This window comes from Pseudophryne corroboree, chromosome 1, assembly GCF_028390025.1.
Source record: "Pseudophryne corroboree isolate aPseCor3 chromosome 1, aPseCor3.hap2, whole genome shotgun sequence".
NCBI lineage: Eukaryota > Metazoa > Chordata > Amphibia > Anura > Myobatrachidae > Pseudophryne > Pseudophryne corroboree.
In genome coordinates, this window is record NC_086444.1 from 821,868,801 (window position 1) to 821,889,444 (window position 20,644).

At 41.9% G+C, this 20,644-nt stretch overlaps 1 protein-coding gene across 1 annotated transcript in view; it reads right to left on the reverse strand.

Moving 5' to 3' along the window:
* The window catches only part of FRAS1 (Fraser extracellular matrix complex subunit 1), an 887,592-nt gene that overhangs the window by 30,955 nt on the left and 835,993 nt on the right, over positions 1-20,644 (reverse strand). The window contains exons 58-64 of the mRNA XM_063919583.1: positions 17,698-17,845; positions 16,159-16,364; positions 15,502-15,658; positions 14,501-14,701; positions 12,140-12,327; positions 7,877-8,152; positions 4,996-5,228 (exon numbers count right to left, since the gene is read on the reverse strand). Of these exons, the coding sequence (XP_063775653.1) occupies positions 4,996-5,228; positions 7,877-8,152; positions 12,140-12,327; positions 14,501-14,701; positions 15,502-15,658; positions 16,159-16,364; positions 17,698-17,845 (1,409 nt within the window). The remainder of the gene's footprint in view (positions 1-4,995; positions 5,229-7,876; positions 8,153-12,139; positions 12,328-14,500; positions 14,702-15,501; positions 15,659-16,158; positions 16,365-17,697; positions 17,846-20,644) is intronic.

Genomic DNA, 20,644 nt, shown 5'->3' on the forward strand with positions numbered 1-20,644 from the left:
GACTGTGAACAGCACTATTACTGTACTATACAAACCACTATTACTGTACTGCACACAGCACTATTACTGTACTATACACACCACTATTACTGTACTGCACACAGCACTATTACTGTACTATAAAGACTGTGCACATCACTATCACTGTACTGCACACAACACTATTACTGTACTATACAGACTATGCACAGCACTATTACTGTACTCTACAGACTGCACAGCACTATTACTTTACTATACAGACTGTGCACAGCACTATTACTGTACTATACAGACTGCACAGCACTATTACTGTACTATACAGACTGCACAGCACTATTACTGTACTATACAGACTATGCACAGCACTATTACTGTACTATACAGACTGCACAGCACTATTACTGTACTATACAGACTGTACACAGCACTATTACTGTACTATACAGACTGTACACAGCACTATTACTGTGCTATACAGACTACGCACAGCAGTATTACTGTACTGTACAGACTGTGCACAGCACTATTACTGTACTGCACACAGCACTATTACTGTACTAAATAGACTAATCACAGCACTATTACTGTACTATACAGACTGTACACAGCACTATTACTGTACTATACAAACCACTATTACTGTACTGCACACAGCACTAGTACACTACTATACAGACTGTGCACAGCACTATTACTGTACTATACACACTGTACTGACTATGGACAGCACTATTACTGTACTATACAGACTGTGCACACCACTATTACTGTACTGTGCACAGCACTGTTACTGTACTAAATAGACTAAACACAGCACTATTACTGCACTATACAGACTACGCACAGCACTATTACTGTACTATACAAACCACTATTACTGTACTGCAGTGCACACAGCACTATTACACTACTAGACAGACTGTGCACAGCACTATTACTGTACTATACACACTGTACTGACTATGCACATCGCTATTACTGTAATATACAGACTGTGCACAGCACTATTACTGCACACGGCACTATTACTGTACTAAATAGACTAAACACAGCACTATTACTGTACTATACAGACTGCACACAGCACTATTACTGTTCTAAATAGACTAAACACAGCACTATTACTGTACTATACACACTGTACTGACTATGCACATCGCTATTACTGTACTATACAGACTGTGCACAGCACTATTACTGTACTATACACACTGTACTGACTATGCACATCGCTATTACTGTAATATACAGACTGTGCACAGCACTATTACTGCACACGGCACTATTACTGTACTAAATAGACTAACAACAGCACTATTACTGTACTATACAGACTGTACTGACTATGCACAGCACTATTACTGTACTATACAGACTGTGCGCAGCACTATTACTGTACTAAATAGACTAAACAGCACTATTACTGTACTATACAAACCATTATTACTGTACTGCAGTGCACACAGCACTATTACACTACTAGACAGACTGTGCACAGCACTATTACTGTACTATACACACTGTACTGACTATGCACATCGCTATTACTGTACTATACAGACTGTGCACAGCACTATTACTGTACTATACACACTGTACTGACTATGCACATCGCTATTACTGTAATATACAGACTGTGCACAGCACTATTACTGCACACGGCACTATTACTGTACTAAATAGACTAACAACAGCACTATTACTGTACTATACAGACTGTACTGACTATGCACAGCACTATTACTGTACTATACAGACTGTGCGCAGCACTATTACTGTACTAAATAGACTAAACAGCACTATTACTGTACTATACAGACTGTGCACAGCACTATTACTTTACTATAAAGACTGTGCACATCACTATTACTGTACTATACAGACTGCGCACAGCATTATTGCTGTACTATACAGACTGTGCACAGCACTATTACTGTACTATACAGACTGTGCACAGCACTATTACTGTACTATACAGACTGTGCACAGCACTATTACTGTACTGCACACAGCACTATTACTGTAATATACAAACCACTATTACTGTACTGCACACAGCACTATTACTGTACTATACAGACTGTGCACAGCACTGTTACTGTACTAAATAGACTACCCACATCACTATTACTGTATTAGACAGACTACCCACAACACTATTACTGTACTATACAGACTGTGCACAGCACTATTACTGTACTACACCGACTGTGCACAGCAGTATTACTGTACTATACAGACTGTGCACAGCACTATTACTGTACTATACAGACTGTGCACAGCACTATTACTGTACTATACAGACTGTGCAAAGCACTATTACTGCACTATACACACTGTGCACAGCACTATTACTGTACTATACAGACTACACACAGCACTAATACTGTACTATACAGACTACACGCAGCACTATTACTGTACTATACAGACTAAACACAGCACTATTACTGTACTATACAGACTGCGCACTGCACTATTACTGTACTATACAGATTACGCACAGCACTATTACTGTACTATACACACTCTACTGACTATGCACAGCACTATTACTGTACTATACAGACTGCACAGCACTATTACTGTACGAGACAGACTACCCACAACACTATTCCTGTACTAAACAGACAACCCACAGCACTATTCCTGTACTAGACAGACTACCCGCAGCACTAGTACTGTACTAGTCAGACTACCCACAGCACTATTACTGTACTATGCAGACTGTGCACAGCACTATTACTGTGCTATACAGACTGTGCACAGCACTACTACTGTGCTATACAGACTGTGCACAGCACTATTACTGTGCTATACAGACTGTGCACAGCACTATTACCCTACTATACACACCACTATTACTGTACTATACACAGCACTATTACTGTACTAGACAGATTACCCACAGCACTATTACTGTACTAGACAGACTACCCACAGCACTATTTCTACACTAGACAGACTGTGCACATCACTATTACTGTACTATGCACACTGTGCACAGCACTATTACTGTACTAGACAGACTATCCACAGCACTATTACTGTACTACACACTGTTCACAGCACTATTACTGAGCTATACAGACTGTGCACAGCACTATTACTGTACTATACAGATTACGCACAGCACTATTACTGTACTATACACACTCTACTGACTATGCACAGCACTATTACTGTACTATACAGACTGCACAGCACTATTACTGTACGAGACAGACTACCCACAACACTATTCCTGTACTAGACAGACAACCCACAGCACTATTCCTGTACTAGACAGACTACCTGCAGCACTAGTACTGCACTAGTCAAGACTACCCACAGCACTATTACTGTACTATGCAGACTGTGCACAGCACTATTACTGTGCTATACAGACTGTGCACAGCACTACTACTGTGCTATACAGACTGTGCACAGCACTATTACTGTGCTATACAGACTGTGCACAGCACTATTACCCTACTATACACACCACTATTACTGTACTATACACAGCACTATTACTGTTCTAGACAGACTACCCACAGCACTATTACTGTACTAGACAGACTACCCACAGCACTATTTCTACACTAGACAGACTGTGCACATCACTATTACTGTACTAGCACACTGTGCACAGCACTATTACTGTACTAGACAGACTATCCACAGCACTATTACTGAGCTATACAGACTGTGCCCAGCACTATTACTCTACTATACACACTGTGCACAGCACTATTACTGCACTATACACACTGTGCACAGCACTATTACTGCACTATACACACTGGTGGTCATTCCGAGTTGTTCGCTCGGTAATTTTCTTCGCATCGCTGCGATTTTCCGCTAATTGTGCATGCGCAATGTTCGCACTGCGACTGCGCCAAGTCAATTTGCTAAGAAGTTTGGTTTTTTACTCACGGCATTACGAGGTTTTTTCTTCGTTCTGGTGATCGTAATGTGATTGACAGGAAGTGGGTGTTTCTGGGCGGAAACTGGCCGTTTTATGGGTGTGTGTGAAAAAACGCTACCGTTTCTGGGAAAAACGCGGGAGTGGCTGGAGAAACGGAGGAGTGTCTGGGCGAACGCTGGGTGTGTTTGTGATGTCAAACCAGGAACGAAACTGACTGAACTGATCGCAGTGGCAGAGTAAGTCCCGAGCTACTCAGAAACTGCAAAGAAATTTCTATTCGCAATTTTGAGAATCTTTCGTTCGCAATTTTGCTAAGCTAAGATTCACTCCCAGTGGGCGGCGGCTTAGCGTGTGCAATGCTGCTAAAAGCAGCTTGTGAGCGAACAACTCGGAATGAGGGCCACTGTGCACAGCACTATTACTGCACTATACACACTGTGTGTCATTCCAACCCGATCGCTCGCTGCAGTTTGTCGCAGCGCAGCGATTGGGTCGGAACTGCGCATGCGCTGGCACCGCAGTGCGCCGGCGCATGGCAGTCGTTGGAGCCCAGCAATCGCCTCTGAGACAGAGGCGGTTGCTGGGCGGGAGGGGGATGAACGGCGGCGTTAAGCCGCCGTTTAGTAGGCGAGGTCCGGCCAAAGCAGGCGTGCCCGGACAGTTGGGTGGGCGTGGCGTGGCGGCTGCGTGACGTATCACGCAGCCGCTGCGGCCAGCGGCAGCGAGACACAACCCCCAGCCAGCCACAGGAGCTGCGCTGGCCGGGAGTTACTCCACAAATAAGCGATGCTTTTGTATTTGTGCGGGGGGGGGGGGGGGGGGGGGCGGCAGTGACATGCAGGGCGGACTAGCCCTGTGCTGGGCGTCCCCCCCGCATGTCTGAGTGCCTGATCGTAGCTGTGCTAAATTTAGCACAGCTACGATCAACTCGGAATGACCCCCACTGTGCACAACACTATTCCTGTACTGTTTGTACTATACAGACTACGCACAGCACTATTATTGTACTGCAAAATGCACACCAGTCATCACTTTTACAATTCACTAATTGAATTCTACTTCACATGACATGATTTAGCTTAGTTATCAGCTCTGTAACATACCTGTTGGGATGTTCTTTGTGTTTAACATCCAGATATTTCAGTGTTGCAATAAAAGACTGAGCCTGGAAACCTCTAGCAGTGCCCGCCACCACTGGTGTATGGCAGATGGCATTGTCTGTTCCTATTGTCACAATGTTGCTCCTCAGCGGTGTTCCCACATGTCCAGCCTTGTCCACTGCTTTGGCAACACAGCGCACGTGAAAGCGTCGGCTGAAGTAAATACTATCCAGCACCTTTTTAACAAGGACGAGCAAAAATACAGATCACATCTACTGGAAAATGACACTGATAACTACCATCATAATAAAAAAAAATATTTATATATATATATATATATATATATATATATATATATACTGTATATATACTGTATATTAAATGTTCACTTTATTCAAATAAGAAAAATGTGTTAAAGTCAAATGTAATGCTTTCCATTCATGATGTATGCTGCTGGGTGGCCTACCAAAATATTACAGGTAAAAGCATCCAGACTGCTGACCTTGATGTTTTATTTATGTTTAGCTCACACACTCTCTTATTATACTCTGTTATGAAACCTTACTCTCCACTGTGTAGTCATTATTTGATATTTGTTGTGTTACGCTTAAAAAAAAAAAAACAATAAATGGAAAAAGGAAAAGTTTAGTTCACCAGTCAGTAATACATAACAGCGACCACCACATTCACATAACATGAGTGCTGTAGTCAGTGCCGGCGCAACCCGCTCAGCAAGGGTATGCAATGCAGGGAGGCGCCGGACAGAGAAGGCGCTCTTCCCGCACTGCTACCCTGCTGTTGCAGCCGGCTGCCGCTGCACCTGTCACTGTATGACAGGCAGCGGCGCCGGCAGCGGGAAGCGCGGCTTTCAGCGCCTGGTGGCCCCTCCAGCATGGCTTATCAGCGGCTCTCTGTGTGCTTCCCCGCGCTAAGGATCTCCCTCATGGCTGTGGGCGGTGTTGCTTAGTGCTGAACCCTGCTGCCTTTCCGAGGGAGGGAGCGGGCGCAGTGACTTCTGCAGTCTTCTTTGGTGGTCCTGTCCTGCTGGGAGTTGCCCTCGCTGCTGATCCTGGCTGTTCCTCCCTGCCATCCTGTGGACTGCTCAATTGGAGGCTGCTGCTTTCCTGCTGACCCCCCCCCCGGCTTATTCACCCTCCCGCCTCCTGTGGACATACAGATGTAGCCATGCTCATCATTTCCGAGATGCGTGCGCATGCATCACTGCATAATGGGAACGCACCACACTGCAACTGGCCAGGCGTTCGCGCCATAGGCTTGAATGTGTGCGCTTATGTACACACACGCACACAGTCACGGGCACATTAGCCACACCCCCGCTGCGCATCGTGGCACCAATGAGCATGGCTACATCTGTATGTGTAAGGGGCACCACTTCTGTGGGCATTATGCGTGGTGCTACTACTGTGGGTGTTATGTGTTGCACTACTACTGTGGGTGTTATGTGTTGCACTACTACTGTGGGCATTAATTGTCTGGGGCACTACTACTGTGGGCATTATGTGTGGCACTACTGTGGGCGTAATGTGTAAGGGGCACTACTATTGTGGGTATTATGTGTGGCACTACTATTGTGGGTATTATGTGTGGCACTACTGTCGATGTTAAGTGTAAGGGATACTACTACTGTGGGCATTATGTGTGACACTATTACTGTGGATGTTATGTGTAAGGGAAACTACTACTGTGGGAATTATGTATGAGGCACTACTGTGTAGCATAACGTGTATAAGAGGCACTACTGTGTAGCATAACGTGTATAAGAGGCACTACTGTGTAGCTTAACGTGACTAAGGGACACTACTGTGTGACATAATGTGAATAAGGTACACTACTTTGTGCTGCAATATGAACTGGGCATTACGTGGGGTGTAATGTGAATAAGATTGTGCTATTGTGTGGCATAATTTGAATTGGGGTTTCTATTGTGTGGCCACGCCCCTTATATGCGAGACCACACCCCTTTATTACATGTGTTAGGGAGGGCGCAAATTTATAGTTTGCAGGGAGGCGCCGAACACCCTAGCACCGGCCCTGGCTGTAGTCTGTCGATTCACTAGGAGATTGTTGAGGCACATGTTTCCTTTGACTAAATATGCTTAATACTGGTTCCACATGTGACAAGTAAAGTACACTAGTTTTACATAATTTATTCAATTTGCACAATGTTTTCCTTTCATACACATGCTGGGGGTGAAGTATTGTGCTGGTACATATACTACGGCAATACTCATCACTATTGCCATCTCAGTGTAGTGCTAGTGCGTGGGTGGGTGTGTGTGTGTGGGGGGGGGGTTTGTTATCAGGCAGTGGTGCAAGCAGAAATTTTTTTCTTAGTGGTACTGATAGTAAAAATTGGCATGATCACGTGTCATGAGGAGGCGTGGTCACATGAAATGAGGGGAGTGGCTACATGACAATAGGGGCATGGCCACATTATGCCACACACCGTAATGCCCCTTACACATAATCCAAACACTGTAATGCCCATTACACATGATGCTACACACCGTAATGCCCATTACACATTATGACAGACACTGTAACACCCATTACACATTATGCCACACACCATAATGCCAATTACACATTTTGCCACACACCGTAATACATGTTACATATTATACCACACACTGTAATGCCTATTCCATATTATGCCACAAACAGTTATGCCACTGACCCCATTTTACAAAAATGCCCCTTATAAATTATGCCCCAGCGGTGGGCTGGTGGTACTGCGTACCGCCACCATATTTCTTAATGGTACTCCGTACCACCCTACTTTCAGCACTGGTATTAGGTATTTTAATTATATATGTGGAAGTATATGCAGCAAGTCTGTCATTAAATCATAACTCATACTCACCATGTGATTTACACCCGTAAAAGGGGTGGTATCAGTCACTGTCTCAAAGGGAGATCTTGCCCCATTGGAATCAGTGGGTGCTGCCACTTCCCAGCTGAACAAGACGGTAGACTGGTTGATGCCGGCCTCCTCACACCGCTCCCTCATCACAGAGTATTTTGGAAAGTGTGGGTCACATGGCGTGACACAGACCAAAGGGTACCCAGGAGATGGGGATTTCTTTACACCCTCCTTGGTGACTTCCTCCACTTGGTCATAGTCGGCCAGGGACACAACCTGAAGACAAGGTCAAACAGCAAGTTATAGTGTATCCATCATGTACACACATTGAGGCTCATTCAGGTGTGGTCGCAAAGCTGCTATTGTATGCACTTCGGTCAATGTTTTCTTACTGTGCATGCAGCTGTGCTGCAGTGTGCACGCGCTTTGATTGAATTGCTATAGTCAATGCAATGAAGAATTAGTCGCAGAGTGAGTGACAGGAAGACAGCATTTGGGGGTGGTAATATGGCGTGCATAAATTAGCAGCTGCAATCTTACTTACTACTGGAGAGCTCTCTGTGTCCCGGGAGAGCAGCTCAGCCTGTGCATCTACAGATGCTGCAACATGTTCCGATTTGCAACAATGATACCAATGTATCAGCAATTATACGCCGTTGGACAGAAATGACGCGACGGCAGTGGGGGTGTCCCTATGCTCAATTTAGCTTCTGCTATATTAGCATACAGTATAATCGCAATTGCATACGGCAAAAGATAGCAGTAGCAAGAACAACCACATCTGGAAGAGCCTCAGTGAGCGAAGCCATTCTGTAAACTGACACATTCACAAGGATCTGCTGACATTACAGAGGCACAAGACACAGTTCCTAGTGAAACATAAGCTTAATAATTGTGGATAATGGTCGCTCAGCCCATTAGATAGCTGCCTGCACTGTGTGTACACTGTAGAGTTTAGTACATATGTTTCACTAGTCATATACAAGGATTAAGTGCATTATTTGGAACATAACAGTATATAATGACATAATGACCCAGACTCTGCCTGACAAGTTTATGTTAAGAATTACAGCATTTCATTTAATGAACTTTGTTTTAAGTAACTTAATGTGAACATTTTATGAAGTAATTAAACTCTGGAGGATAAGCAATTAATGCAACAGACAACAACAGGTGACATATAGACGTGTAGCTATGGCTCTGCATTTACATACATATATATTTTAAAGACAACATCACAATAGGTACAGCTAATAAATATTAATGCCCAGCAAATGATATCAATAATTCATAGTTTTACAAGCAAACGGATCCTCCTCACACCTCCACAACTGTACAAGACTTATAGGCCAGGCCACAATAATAATTCTGAGCAAATATTTATTCCAGGAGGAACAGCATGCAACAGAAAAAGCCTCTTACTAAGCAAATACAAGGCCAGCAGCAATTATGCATGGAAAGTAAATATACACACTTTATTTTAAGAAAGTTATAAAAACCACTCCTATTTTTTTCTTCATTGACCAATTACTCCAGTCAGGAACTGTATAATTACAATGTGTATCATCTGTTTCCGGAAAGACTGTACTAAAAAAGGACTGACCAATCAAAGGAAAAGAAAACAGGACTTTGTATGTTAAAGTTCATAAAGGCAACACAGATATCTTCTAGAAGTAAACCCAAGTCTAACTCCAACACAATATTCATACAGTATGTTCAAAATGGAGCTCATTTATATAGTACCCAGTCTGGCCATGCGCTTTATATTCCGTCAAAGCACAGATTCATGCAGCTATATGTCAGTGGTGACTATGGGAGGAGTTGTACGATAGTGTTACTTGCAAAGTATGGAGTGGGTGCCGCCATGACTAGCGTTGAAGAGCAGTGCAAGATTTATCTAGATAAAGATGTAGAATGTGCATTTTATGGGCAATACCTTTCAGTGCCAAGGCCAATTTCACTCTGCAACAGGACTTACATTTTGCACCAGTTCAGAGATGGTGGTACTTGTGTTTTGTGCTATACTTTAGTGGGAAATTATGTAGGGTTTACAGGTTGTATGTCAGGAGAGTAGCACAATTCTATTACAAGTAAAACAGAAAAGTTTATTTAATTATTATTATCGTTTATTTAAGGGCCTTGGTTGGGAAATAATAAATAAATGTAATAATGAATGCTAGCCACTAGACACTGTGCTGCTTAATTTGTCTTATTTAATGAAAAAGGTGGTTACTTAAGTGGTAGAAGCAGTGGCAAAATAGTAATTGCAGAGTTCCGAAACAACATTTGTTTAAGGGCTTGTCAATGCTACTCTAGTCTCCCAGGCCCCCTTCCCTTCTGCTCTCAGCCTGTCAGAAAAGGCTACTGCTCCATTTTTTATGAGAGGAGAGTGGGAGCACTTAAAGGAATGGGGTAGGCGCTGAAGTGGGGGCATCCTGGCTTTTGCAGGCCCCTCTCAACTCCAGGCCCTGTCCTGTAGTCCTGCTACTGTGTAGGAGCTTTTTCTTGATGTGCTATTACACTTTTGAACAGTGAGCCTCTTCAGATGTGATTAGTGACCTTAGTGACCACACTTTCGGCACACGTCTAGCTCGAGGAGGCACATCACAATTTCATTTTCACTAAAGTAATATCAATTAAGATTCATATAAGATTTAATTTATACATGTGTAGAAAATGACAAAAATATATGTCTGTAGGTGACTGGACAAGGTATTCGCATTAAACTCAAATAAATGTGATAATTCTGGAGTTGATTCATTAGAACATGCCAAAAAGTTGCCTAAGATAAAAATATTATATGGTCTAGAAATTATAAGAATTATAGGGGGTAATTCAGTTATTTAATATGTGGGTTAGTAAACAGGGAAGTGGGATATGGTCGCAGAGCACTGGATTCTCTTGACTGTGATATGTGTGAGTTGGGATATAGGCTTATCCACATACTATTCATATGGGACCAATTGGATAGGAATAATTATGTGGAGGTGCACCCTGAGAGTATTATACAGCTAGAACACAAATATCCAAGGTTGGAAAGAAAGAACTCTGTTACAGGGGCACTCTGCCTAATGCTTATCCGCATTTCTATGAGAATATTTGAGTTTTCTGATTAGGTCTGTAGTACACGTAATAAAAGTTATGTTTTATTTCTAACAATAGACAGAGTGCCCCTGTAAGAAAGTGCTTTCTTTCCCAACTTGGATATTTGTGTTTTAGCAATTCAGTTATTTGCAAGGTTTAATTTGAACCTTGCTGGTATACAATGTGGGATATGCAGACAGGGAAATCTAGTTTATTTTAGCTGGCAGCCTATAGAGATCTCTGTAATGGCTGGAAATCTGCTCAGCCGAACCCATAAAGTACCAAGTACATCCATAAAGTACCAATGCTCCAAAAGTGCATCAAACAACTATATCAAAAAGTAAAAAAAACGTAAAAACCTTTGGGGTCTATTCATGAAGCAATGAAAAGAGTGGAGAATTGAGCCAGTGGAGAAGTTGCCCATGGCAACCAATCAGCTGCTCTGTATAATTTTAAAGTATGCAAATTATAACTATTACGTCAATGCTGATTGGTTGCCATGGGCAACTTCTCCACTGACTCACTTCTTCACACATTTCACTGCTTCATGAATAGACCCCTTTGTCATTAGTTCATTAAGCATCAAACAATGCTTTTGCATGCATTTGTGTTATCAATCAAATGTATTGCCATATTACTGTCCATTAAGGGTATTACTGTAATAACAATTTGCTTGTGGGCTAAAAAAAAAAAAAAGTGATGAGAACTACTGCTTTCCATGATACAATTAGACTATAATAAAACAGTTATTTCAGTATATTTCAAAGACATGTAATAGTAATCCCTCAGTTTCAGAATGACTTAGCGACATTGCAGGTTACCATTCCAATCGTAGTCCACATGGATCGTTAAGTATGAAAAAAATTCAAAAAATGAAAAGGAAAAAAACAAACTCATGTCGACCTTTTGACCTGTTGACTTAATGACCATGTCGACATATTGACCATGTCGACCTACTGCATGTCGGCCTTCAGTGGTCGACCTAATGACCGTCGACCTAAGCTGTGTCGACCTAACGACCGTATCTTATGGATGACATAATTCATAAAGGCCTCAGGGTTTAATGAATGAGCCCCTAATCTGACACTATATTCAGGAATGTGGGTCATGACTCTTTGTGATTGCTGGTAATATCTGTAATAAAATTCAGTGACATTTATTTAATGATGTCGTACTTACTAAAGGCGGTGATGGTAGTATTAGACTTCCTGCTGCCTCCTGATCCAGAATAGTTACGGTAGCAGTAGTGATATCACCAAGCACGGCATCAACGGGATCATCAGGTCCAAGAACCAGTGAGAAGGATTCATGCCACTCCCTGTCTTCATTCGACAGGATCTCCACCTTAAAATAGATGTGGTCCACACCTGCAAGTAATGATGATTAGAGACATTACAAGTAATGTACTGTACGTATTTGTTCAAATTTTATCTTTTATACTGTATTTGGATTGCATGTAGTGACATATGGTTATGCTGTACCAGAATAAATATATTACACTATGAAGTAAATAAAAACTAGTGTCATGATATGTAAGTGATTCCGGAAAGCACAGACTGCTAGAATCTATTTTTTTTTTTACATTTACATTACTGCTAGAAACAATTATTTGTTTTTTAAAACAAATTAAGTTACCCAAACCTAAATCTCTCTGCACATGTTACATCGGGTTCAGTATGATGCCGGCTGTCAGTATACCATCAGCAGCATCCCGTCTATCAGAATCCCGACAGACCCCCATTAATCCCCCTAACCCTCCCTTGTGGGTGCCTAACCCTAACCCTCCCCTGTGGTGCCTAAACCTAACCCTCCCCGTTTGGTGACTAAACCTAATCCTCCCTTCCCCGCTGCCTAAACCTAACCTTCCCCGCTTGGTGACTAAACCTAATCTTCCCTTCCCCGCTGCCTAAACCTAACCCTCCCCGCTTGGTGACTAAACCTAATCCTCCCTTCCCCGCTGCCTAAACCTAACCCTCCCCGCTTGGTGACTAAACCTAATCCTCCCTTCCCCGCTGCCTAAACCTAACCCTCCCCGCTTGGTGACTAAACCTAATCCTCCCTTCCCCGCTGCCTAAACCTAACCCTCCCCGCTTGGTGACTAAACCTAATCCTCCCTTCCCCGCTGTCTAAACCTAACCCTCCCCGCTTGGTGACTAAACCTAATCCTCCCTTCCCCGCTGCCTAAACCTAACCCTCCCCACTTGATGCCTAACCCTAACCTCCTCTACTAAATGCCTAAATCTAATCCTCCCTCCCCGGTCCATAACCCTAACCTTCCCATCCCTGCTCCTTAACACTACGCCCCCCTTCTCCTGTCTAAACCTAACCCTCCCCACTTGATGCCTAAGCCTAACCTCCCCTACTAAATGCCTAAACCTAATCCATCCATCGGGAAGCTAACTGCTTCCCGTTACATCTGCCCCACAAGCACTGCAACATGGTTTTGCCTAACTGCTTACTTTTTTGGTTTGCTAACAAACCTGAATAAGGCCCACTGTCCAATTTGGATAAAAGATCCAACTATCTGAAGATCAGATTTAGAAAACAGAACAATCGTGGCATCATCATCCGCATCAAGAAATGCATTTAACAAAAATGCCCAATATTAATTCTAATGTTTTTATGCATCATGTTCAGCTTGCAGCCATGCCTGCAGAGATATTGAGTCAACTATGGATGACAGGGTTGTACAGTAGGAAGCATTGCTGGAGTCATGGGTTTTATTTTGACCAAGCTCTATCAGCATACAGTTTGTATGTTCTCCCCAATGTTTGTGTGGATTCCCTCTGTGTTCCAGCTTCCTCCCATGCTCCAAAAACATAATGTTTGTGTGTTGTGTGACATAATTTAGAGTGAAAGATTCATTGGAATAATGATTGATGTGAATGATAACAAGCATTTTCTGTAAAGCACTGCTTAATGTGTTGGCAATATAAAAATAAAAGTTAAGAATTTTTGTCCTATATCGCTGCCATCTGTGCGACCAGGAATAATAGAGATTCTACTTAGATTAATCAATTATATTTCTACAGTAGCATTAACGGTTTGTATCAATCAATCAATCAATCAATATACATCTGTAAAAATAAACATATACAACAATTAAAAAATAAGTAACAATCTGAAAAACATAAAAAATCATAACATGTAGAAGGATTATGGGGCCTATTCATGAAGCAGTGAAAAGTGTGGAGAAGTGAGCCAGTGGAGAAGTTGCCCATGGCAACCAATCAGCATTGAAGTAACAGTTATAATTTGCATACTATATAATTGTATGGAGCAGCTGATTGGTTACCATGGGCAACTTCTCCACAAGCTTACTTCTCCACTCTTATCACTGCTTCATGAATACACCCCTATATCTTTATAAATTGCTATCAACTATATAATATTAAAAGTGAAACTGCAATATAAACTATCCTTTATAAACTTACTGCCAATTTGTGAAAGTATTTAGTTTATCAAGGTACAACCCAAAGATACATCTGGAAATGATATGCTTTAAAATATCTTAACTATATGATTGTAAATATAACTCACCAGGGCTAAATTTTAGAACCCGGCTTTTTGGATAATAATCAACTCCTGACTGAGCAGATCCATCTCTTGTGCTACAACGGACCTTAGATGTCCTGTTCTGGTCTCCTCTTCTGATCACCTTGATGTTTATACTAGCTACTCCATCTGGTTCCTGAGGTTCTCGAATTTGATAAGTAGACTCTTCGAATTCAATAGTGGGTGCTGGGGTAAAAATAAAATAAAATACTAAATACCATAATAATGAAAAAAATGTGTTTAAAAAAATGATGAATAAATCATGATATATTATTTGGTAACCTGTATCATATGTGTATGTAGATTAAAAACAAGTTCTATAAAACACATCAGTAGGATTTAGTTTATATAAATTCCAGATTTTATTTCTCCATTTACCATCACTGTACATTGGGGGTCATTCCGAGTTGATCACTAGCTGCCGTTGTTCGCACCGCAGCGATCAGGCTAAAAATCAGCATTTCTGCGCATGCGTATGCACCGCAATGCGCACGCGCGATGTGCGGGTACAAAGTCATTTGTGGTTTTGCACAGGTTCTAGCGACGTTTTCATTCACACTGGCGGCCGCAAGAAGATTGACAGGAAGGGGGCATTTCTGGGTGTCAACTGACCGTTTTCAGGGAGTGCTTAGAAAAACGCAGGCGTGCCAGGGAAAACGCAGGCGTGGCTGGGCGAACGCTGGGCGGGAGTGTGACATCAAAAGCCAACTCTCCAATGTTAGAATCAACGCACATGAAGAGTAAGTCCAGGGCTGGTCTTGCTTTGCACAAAATGTTTTTGCAGGCGCTCTGCTGCACAGGCGTTCGCACTTCTGCAAAGCGAAAATACACTCCCCGGTGGGCAGCGACAATGCGTTTGCATGGCTGCTAAAAACTGCTAGCGAGCGATCAACTCGGAATGACCCCCACATTTATATTTAAACAATCGTTTAATTTTATTGATAAATATTTCTAGGTGATCGTTCTCTTGTAAGTATAGACCTCACCATCTTCATCGTTTGAAATAGTAATGGTAGCCATGTCGGTCTTCCCAACTCTTGCTCCACCCCAGTGATTGCCTAGGGGGTTACTGAGGTAGATCTTAAACTGCTCTTCTGGCTCAAACACAGAGTCATCATTGATTAATACTGTACAATTTTTCAACTGTTAAAAGAGATAAGGCATGTGACTATTTTCAGTATTGATCAATAGTGTGTGCATCACTAAGAAATACATTACACCCTTTTATACAAATCCTAGTCTTAAAATATACCAGTCCAACCATCACCCCATTTTGTTTTATAAGAAGAGCAGGAAGCTTTCATCGCTTGCAGACAAACCCTTTCTTAATGATCCAATTTGCTAGATCAGAACGAGTGTTGTGATTATGGCACCTGACTGGCTGGCCACGGCTCTTGCCCATTCACTATACACTTCCCACCACAATGGCCCTCAGTTCCCCACCTCTTCTCCTCAAGGAAATGCTCCATGATCCTCTTTCTAATTTAAATACTGTGGACCACAAGGTGCATGAAGCTATAGGTGGGTTCCCCCACCTGAGTGATACATTTAGAGGGCTGAACTATTTCAAGAAGGAGGGTTTTCATAAGTAGGAAAACCAGTTTAATTCCCAATGAGTCAATAAAGGAAGAAGCACTGCTTACTTTTTCTCCCTTCAGAAAAGTTATTCGTGAATCATCAGAATTTCTTCTTTCTTCAAAGTCATCCATGACGTGAGCAGATTGAGACTGTGTGTAGCAACGTACTGAAGACTCATAACTTAAATCTCCAGTACGTATGACAGGAACATACAGTAATGCATCCTTCTCCTTTACTGTGAACAGGTCCTTACTGAACTGCATGCTGGGAACTAAAGGGAAACTTCACTTAGGTTACATACATTGGCACATATCTTACACTATCTAGGAAACACGTTTGCATATAGCGCCAAGCTCTTAGCTCATACTCTCACACATGATCACATGCAGATCTGTAGCCCAAATCATCTGGATCCAACTGGGACACACACATTGTGGATGTAAATGTCATTTTTCTTTTGCTTCAGCATTTAATAACCTTGATGATCTTCCATCATTTTTAGCACACCGCAAAAATATATTTGAATAAGGATTTGTATAATTGGAAATCCATTTACATGATAAAACAATGATCCATGCATTAAAATTGACTAGAAATTGCTAATTTAATTAGGTTATGGAAGAAAACAAAGTTATATAGAAAGTAGCTAATTACTGGTAACAATTACATGTGGTGTATTCCATTACATATAAATAGCCCACTGTACATACACTTCCAATAATATAAATGAAACCACACATCCAAATATCTAAAGCTGACAGCACACACAATTAATTTGTGTAATTAGTTTGTGATAAGGTCAGGCAAAGGTGTAGCCAGTAATATCTGGGTCCTAATGCAAAATGTAACGTGTGGTACATAAACTGCTCCTCCCCTTTATTTACTAGTCTTGCATTGTAGTTAGCCCAGTGGTTTTCAAACTGTTTTGAATCACGGCGCCCTAGAATATCAGAATTTTTTTCACGGCACCCCTAGTCCAAAAATTTCTTATTGAGAAATTTAGAAAGAAATATTACATTAAGTAGATCGCGTTTATGTCATCCTTAGGGTCAGTTGTGTGGTGAGGGACAAGATTTGCTTCTGTTTGGCCACATATTTTATGACTGGCAGCCACCAGGGCTGGTTTTGCCTATTTTATTGACCATGAATAATTTGAATTGGTCCTGGACCACCAACCCAGGGCACCCCTGCAAGTGTCCCGAGGCACCCCAGGGAGCCACGGCACACAGTTTGGGAACCTCTGAGTTAGCCTCTTCTACTGCACTACTGTTATATGTGAGTTATAGGACAATAACACTGCCCCTTGGCTGTGTTACAGCAATAGGCACACTCCCACCTATGACTATGATGCCAGGAGCAGCCCTCCACGGGGGAGAGGAGATGTTGGCAATAGCACTGGCAGCTCCAGCACAGTGAGACAAATAGCTCCAGACACAGACAGATGCAAAGACTGCAGCCACTATTACCACACCACTAGGATGAAATCTGCATGTTTCTACTCACAATCCTATTGTATGGAATGGATACATTAGATATTGCTGGATATACAAATCCCCTGCGTTGCCTCTACCATCCCTTCCAAAGTACAGTACAGAGTATCTTACCATCCTGAAAGGTATCGTTGATAGTAACGGTGGCCTGAAATGGTTTTGTGAGTTCAGCCCCTTGGGCAGAGCTGAGGAACACTATAAATGTCTCTAGCCCTTCGATCACTGGGCGCTGCGTGTCATCAAGTATCGACAGTGTGCAATGCTGTAATGCAGAAATAAAGGCATCTTATATATCCTGCTTGTGCTATACATCAGCTTTACTTTACTATACTTGTCAGCTGCCAAGAAACATAAAATAAACACTATAAATGACTCACATTATGTAACACACATAAAAATAACTCACATCACTCACATTATGTAACACACATAAAAATAACATCAGTCTGGTTTATTGCATTATTATAATATCCCTAACTAAAAACATATGGCAACATATTTACATTAGCGTACATATTGTATCCAACACCACACAAATAGCTTACAGCCTGGTTCACAGTAGCTCATTTGGCACCTCATGTCTTAATGTATGTAATATTAATGATGCCATATGCAACACTGTACATACTTGGGTGTGCTTAAAAGTGAACGAAAAAAATGTATAAGGAATCAATAAAGTTGTGGTCATAAAGCCCAATATCAGTCCATAATATTCTTCACAACCCTATTACTTCACAACTGCAGTATTAACTAATTGGTGTTAAAGGCATATTAAATCAATTACTGATTTCAGGACATGTGTTTGCAATAAGGATATACAGTACATGAGGAAAACAACAGCAGAACTTACTGTATGTGCATTTTAATATCATGGAAATAGGTCATGCTGGCGTATATGCAAATATGGATGAAAGAGAAATATTCTTATTTCAAGTAACCAAACTAATCCATTACACCAGTGGTTCCCAAATTTTTTTAATTCACGGCGCCCTAGAGTATCAGAATTTTTTCACGACACCCCTAGACCAAAAGTTTCTAAATTTCGAAAGAAATATTAAATTAAGTAAATTGGGTTTATAAGTCATCCTTAGGTCAGTTATGTGGTGAGGGGGACTAGATTTGCTTCTGTTTGTTCACATATGTTGTGATTGACAGCCACCAGTACTGGGTTTTTTCCTATTACAATGACCATAAAAAATGTGAATTTGTCCTGCGCTACCAACCCAAGGCACCCCAGCAAGTGTCCCAGGGCACAGAGTTTGAGAACCACTGCAATACACTCTGGACCTGTCCTATTCTGTGTTATGTCATTCACCCAAATACATGTATTACATTATGCAACTGGAACATTTCAATAGCAAATGACTGGGATTATTATGGTGTGATAGCACAGGAAGTAATAAATATGCAGAAATCTACTGTTTATTAACCAAAAATGTAAACATTTAGAAAACATTAATGTTAAATTAAACAACATTAAACAACAACAAAAATATCAGCTGTATTTTCCTGACCAGCTCAGTTTAATTAAAGCTAGCACAGTGTTATAAAGCTAAGATTGTCTCTGTAGGTTTGTATGTGTAGCTGTTCTCATAAAATAAAGGATTTCTGGGCAAACAATGATTTGTACAGAATCCACAATTTGATCACGGTGCTGAGTTTGTGAATACTAGTTATTCGATATCAGGGCTGTTAGGAGTGGAAATATTATTATAAAATGTGAATGTTAGGTGAGGGCTTGTTGCGTGATCTGTTCAACATGGGTAATGTTGACTCAATGTAGAGGGTAATTTGAGAGGGAGGTCTACTGAATTCACTCATTAGTAGATGTGAGGATATCAGGGTAGGGGTGCCGGGTGTAGATCATCAAATCGACAGTGTCTAGGTCGACAATGTTTAGGTCAACCAATATAGGTCGACAGGGTTTCTAGGTCATGTGCTAGGTTGACAGGTCAAAAGGTCGACATGAGTTTTTTGGTGTCGTTTTCTGCTTACAGTGACCGGGAAGCCGAATTAGTGCACCGTGTCCCCTCGCATGGCTCGCTTCGCTCGCCATGCTTCGTGCAAGGTGCCTCGCTCCGCTACCACTTCACTCGGCACAGATTACCGCTCCAATCATAGTCCACGTGGATCGGTAAGTATTGAAAAGTTCAAAAAAAGAAAGAAAAATGTGAAAAACTCATGTCGACCTTTTGACCTGTCGACCTTGCACATATCGACCTAGAAACCCTGTCGACATAGTGACTGTTGACCTATAGTGGTCGACCTAAACATTGTCGACCTAGACAGTGTCGATCTTCAGACCGGATCCCAGGGGTGCCCTCTCCTGGGGTAGATGGGCACCTCCAAACACACAGTAGCCAGGGAAAATACAGTAGCACACCAGTCCAGGGGTTTTGTGCAATCTAGTCGCAGATAGTTTTATTGTGCAGTACATAAAACAAAACAAAAAAAATAAATCCTATCCCATCTGAGCACTAAACATAAAAGATTCCTGACCATGAGTGTCTGCTTTTTGGGTCACAATAATGGCTTGTGAACGCAACACAGGTATCCAAATTCCTCTAAAGAAACCCAAGTATTTGTATTTTTGGCCTAGATCTTCAGGATTCCCTATCTGTCCATCTTCGTTACTAGCCTTCTTACGCTATCCCGTGTTTGTATTGCCTGTTCCTGGATGACCCCTGATCCTCCCTCCTTCTCTACCTGTGTGGAGTTAGTCAATACTACACTTTCACATGAACGTTTTGTGGTGTAAATGTAATAAATGTGTGATATGGGAGAGAAGTGGTATCTGCGCACGTTATGTGCACTGATACTGCTTCTCCCCCATGTATGACACTGGCGGTGCAGGCTCAGTGACAGGCACTATGTGCCTCCGTCCATCTCAGCGCTGCTACATAACAGATAACACGCCGATATCCAGAGCTGTTCCTGGCTGCGGAGGAGATCTTGCACATGCAGAGTGGAGCCGGCTGGGAGACACAGTGCATCTGTGGGGATCGCCGGAGCCCCAGCTTCAACAGACAAGATGTTAGTACATCTTGTCGGAGTGGCTTCT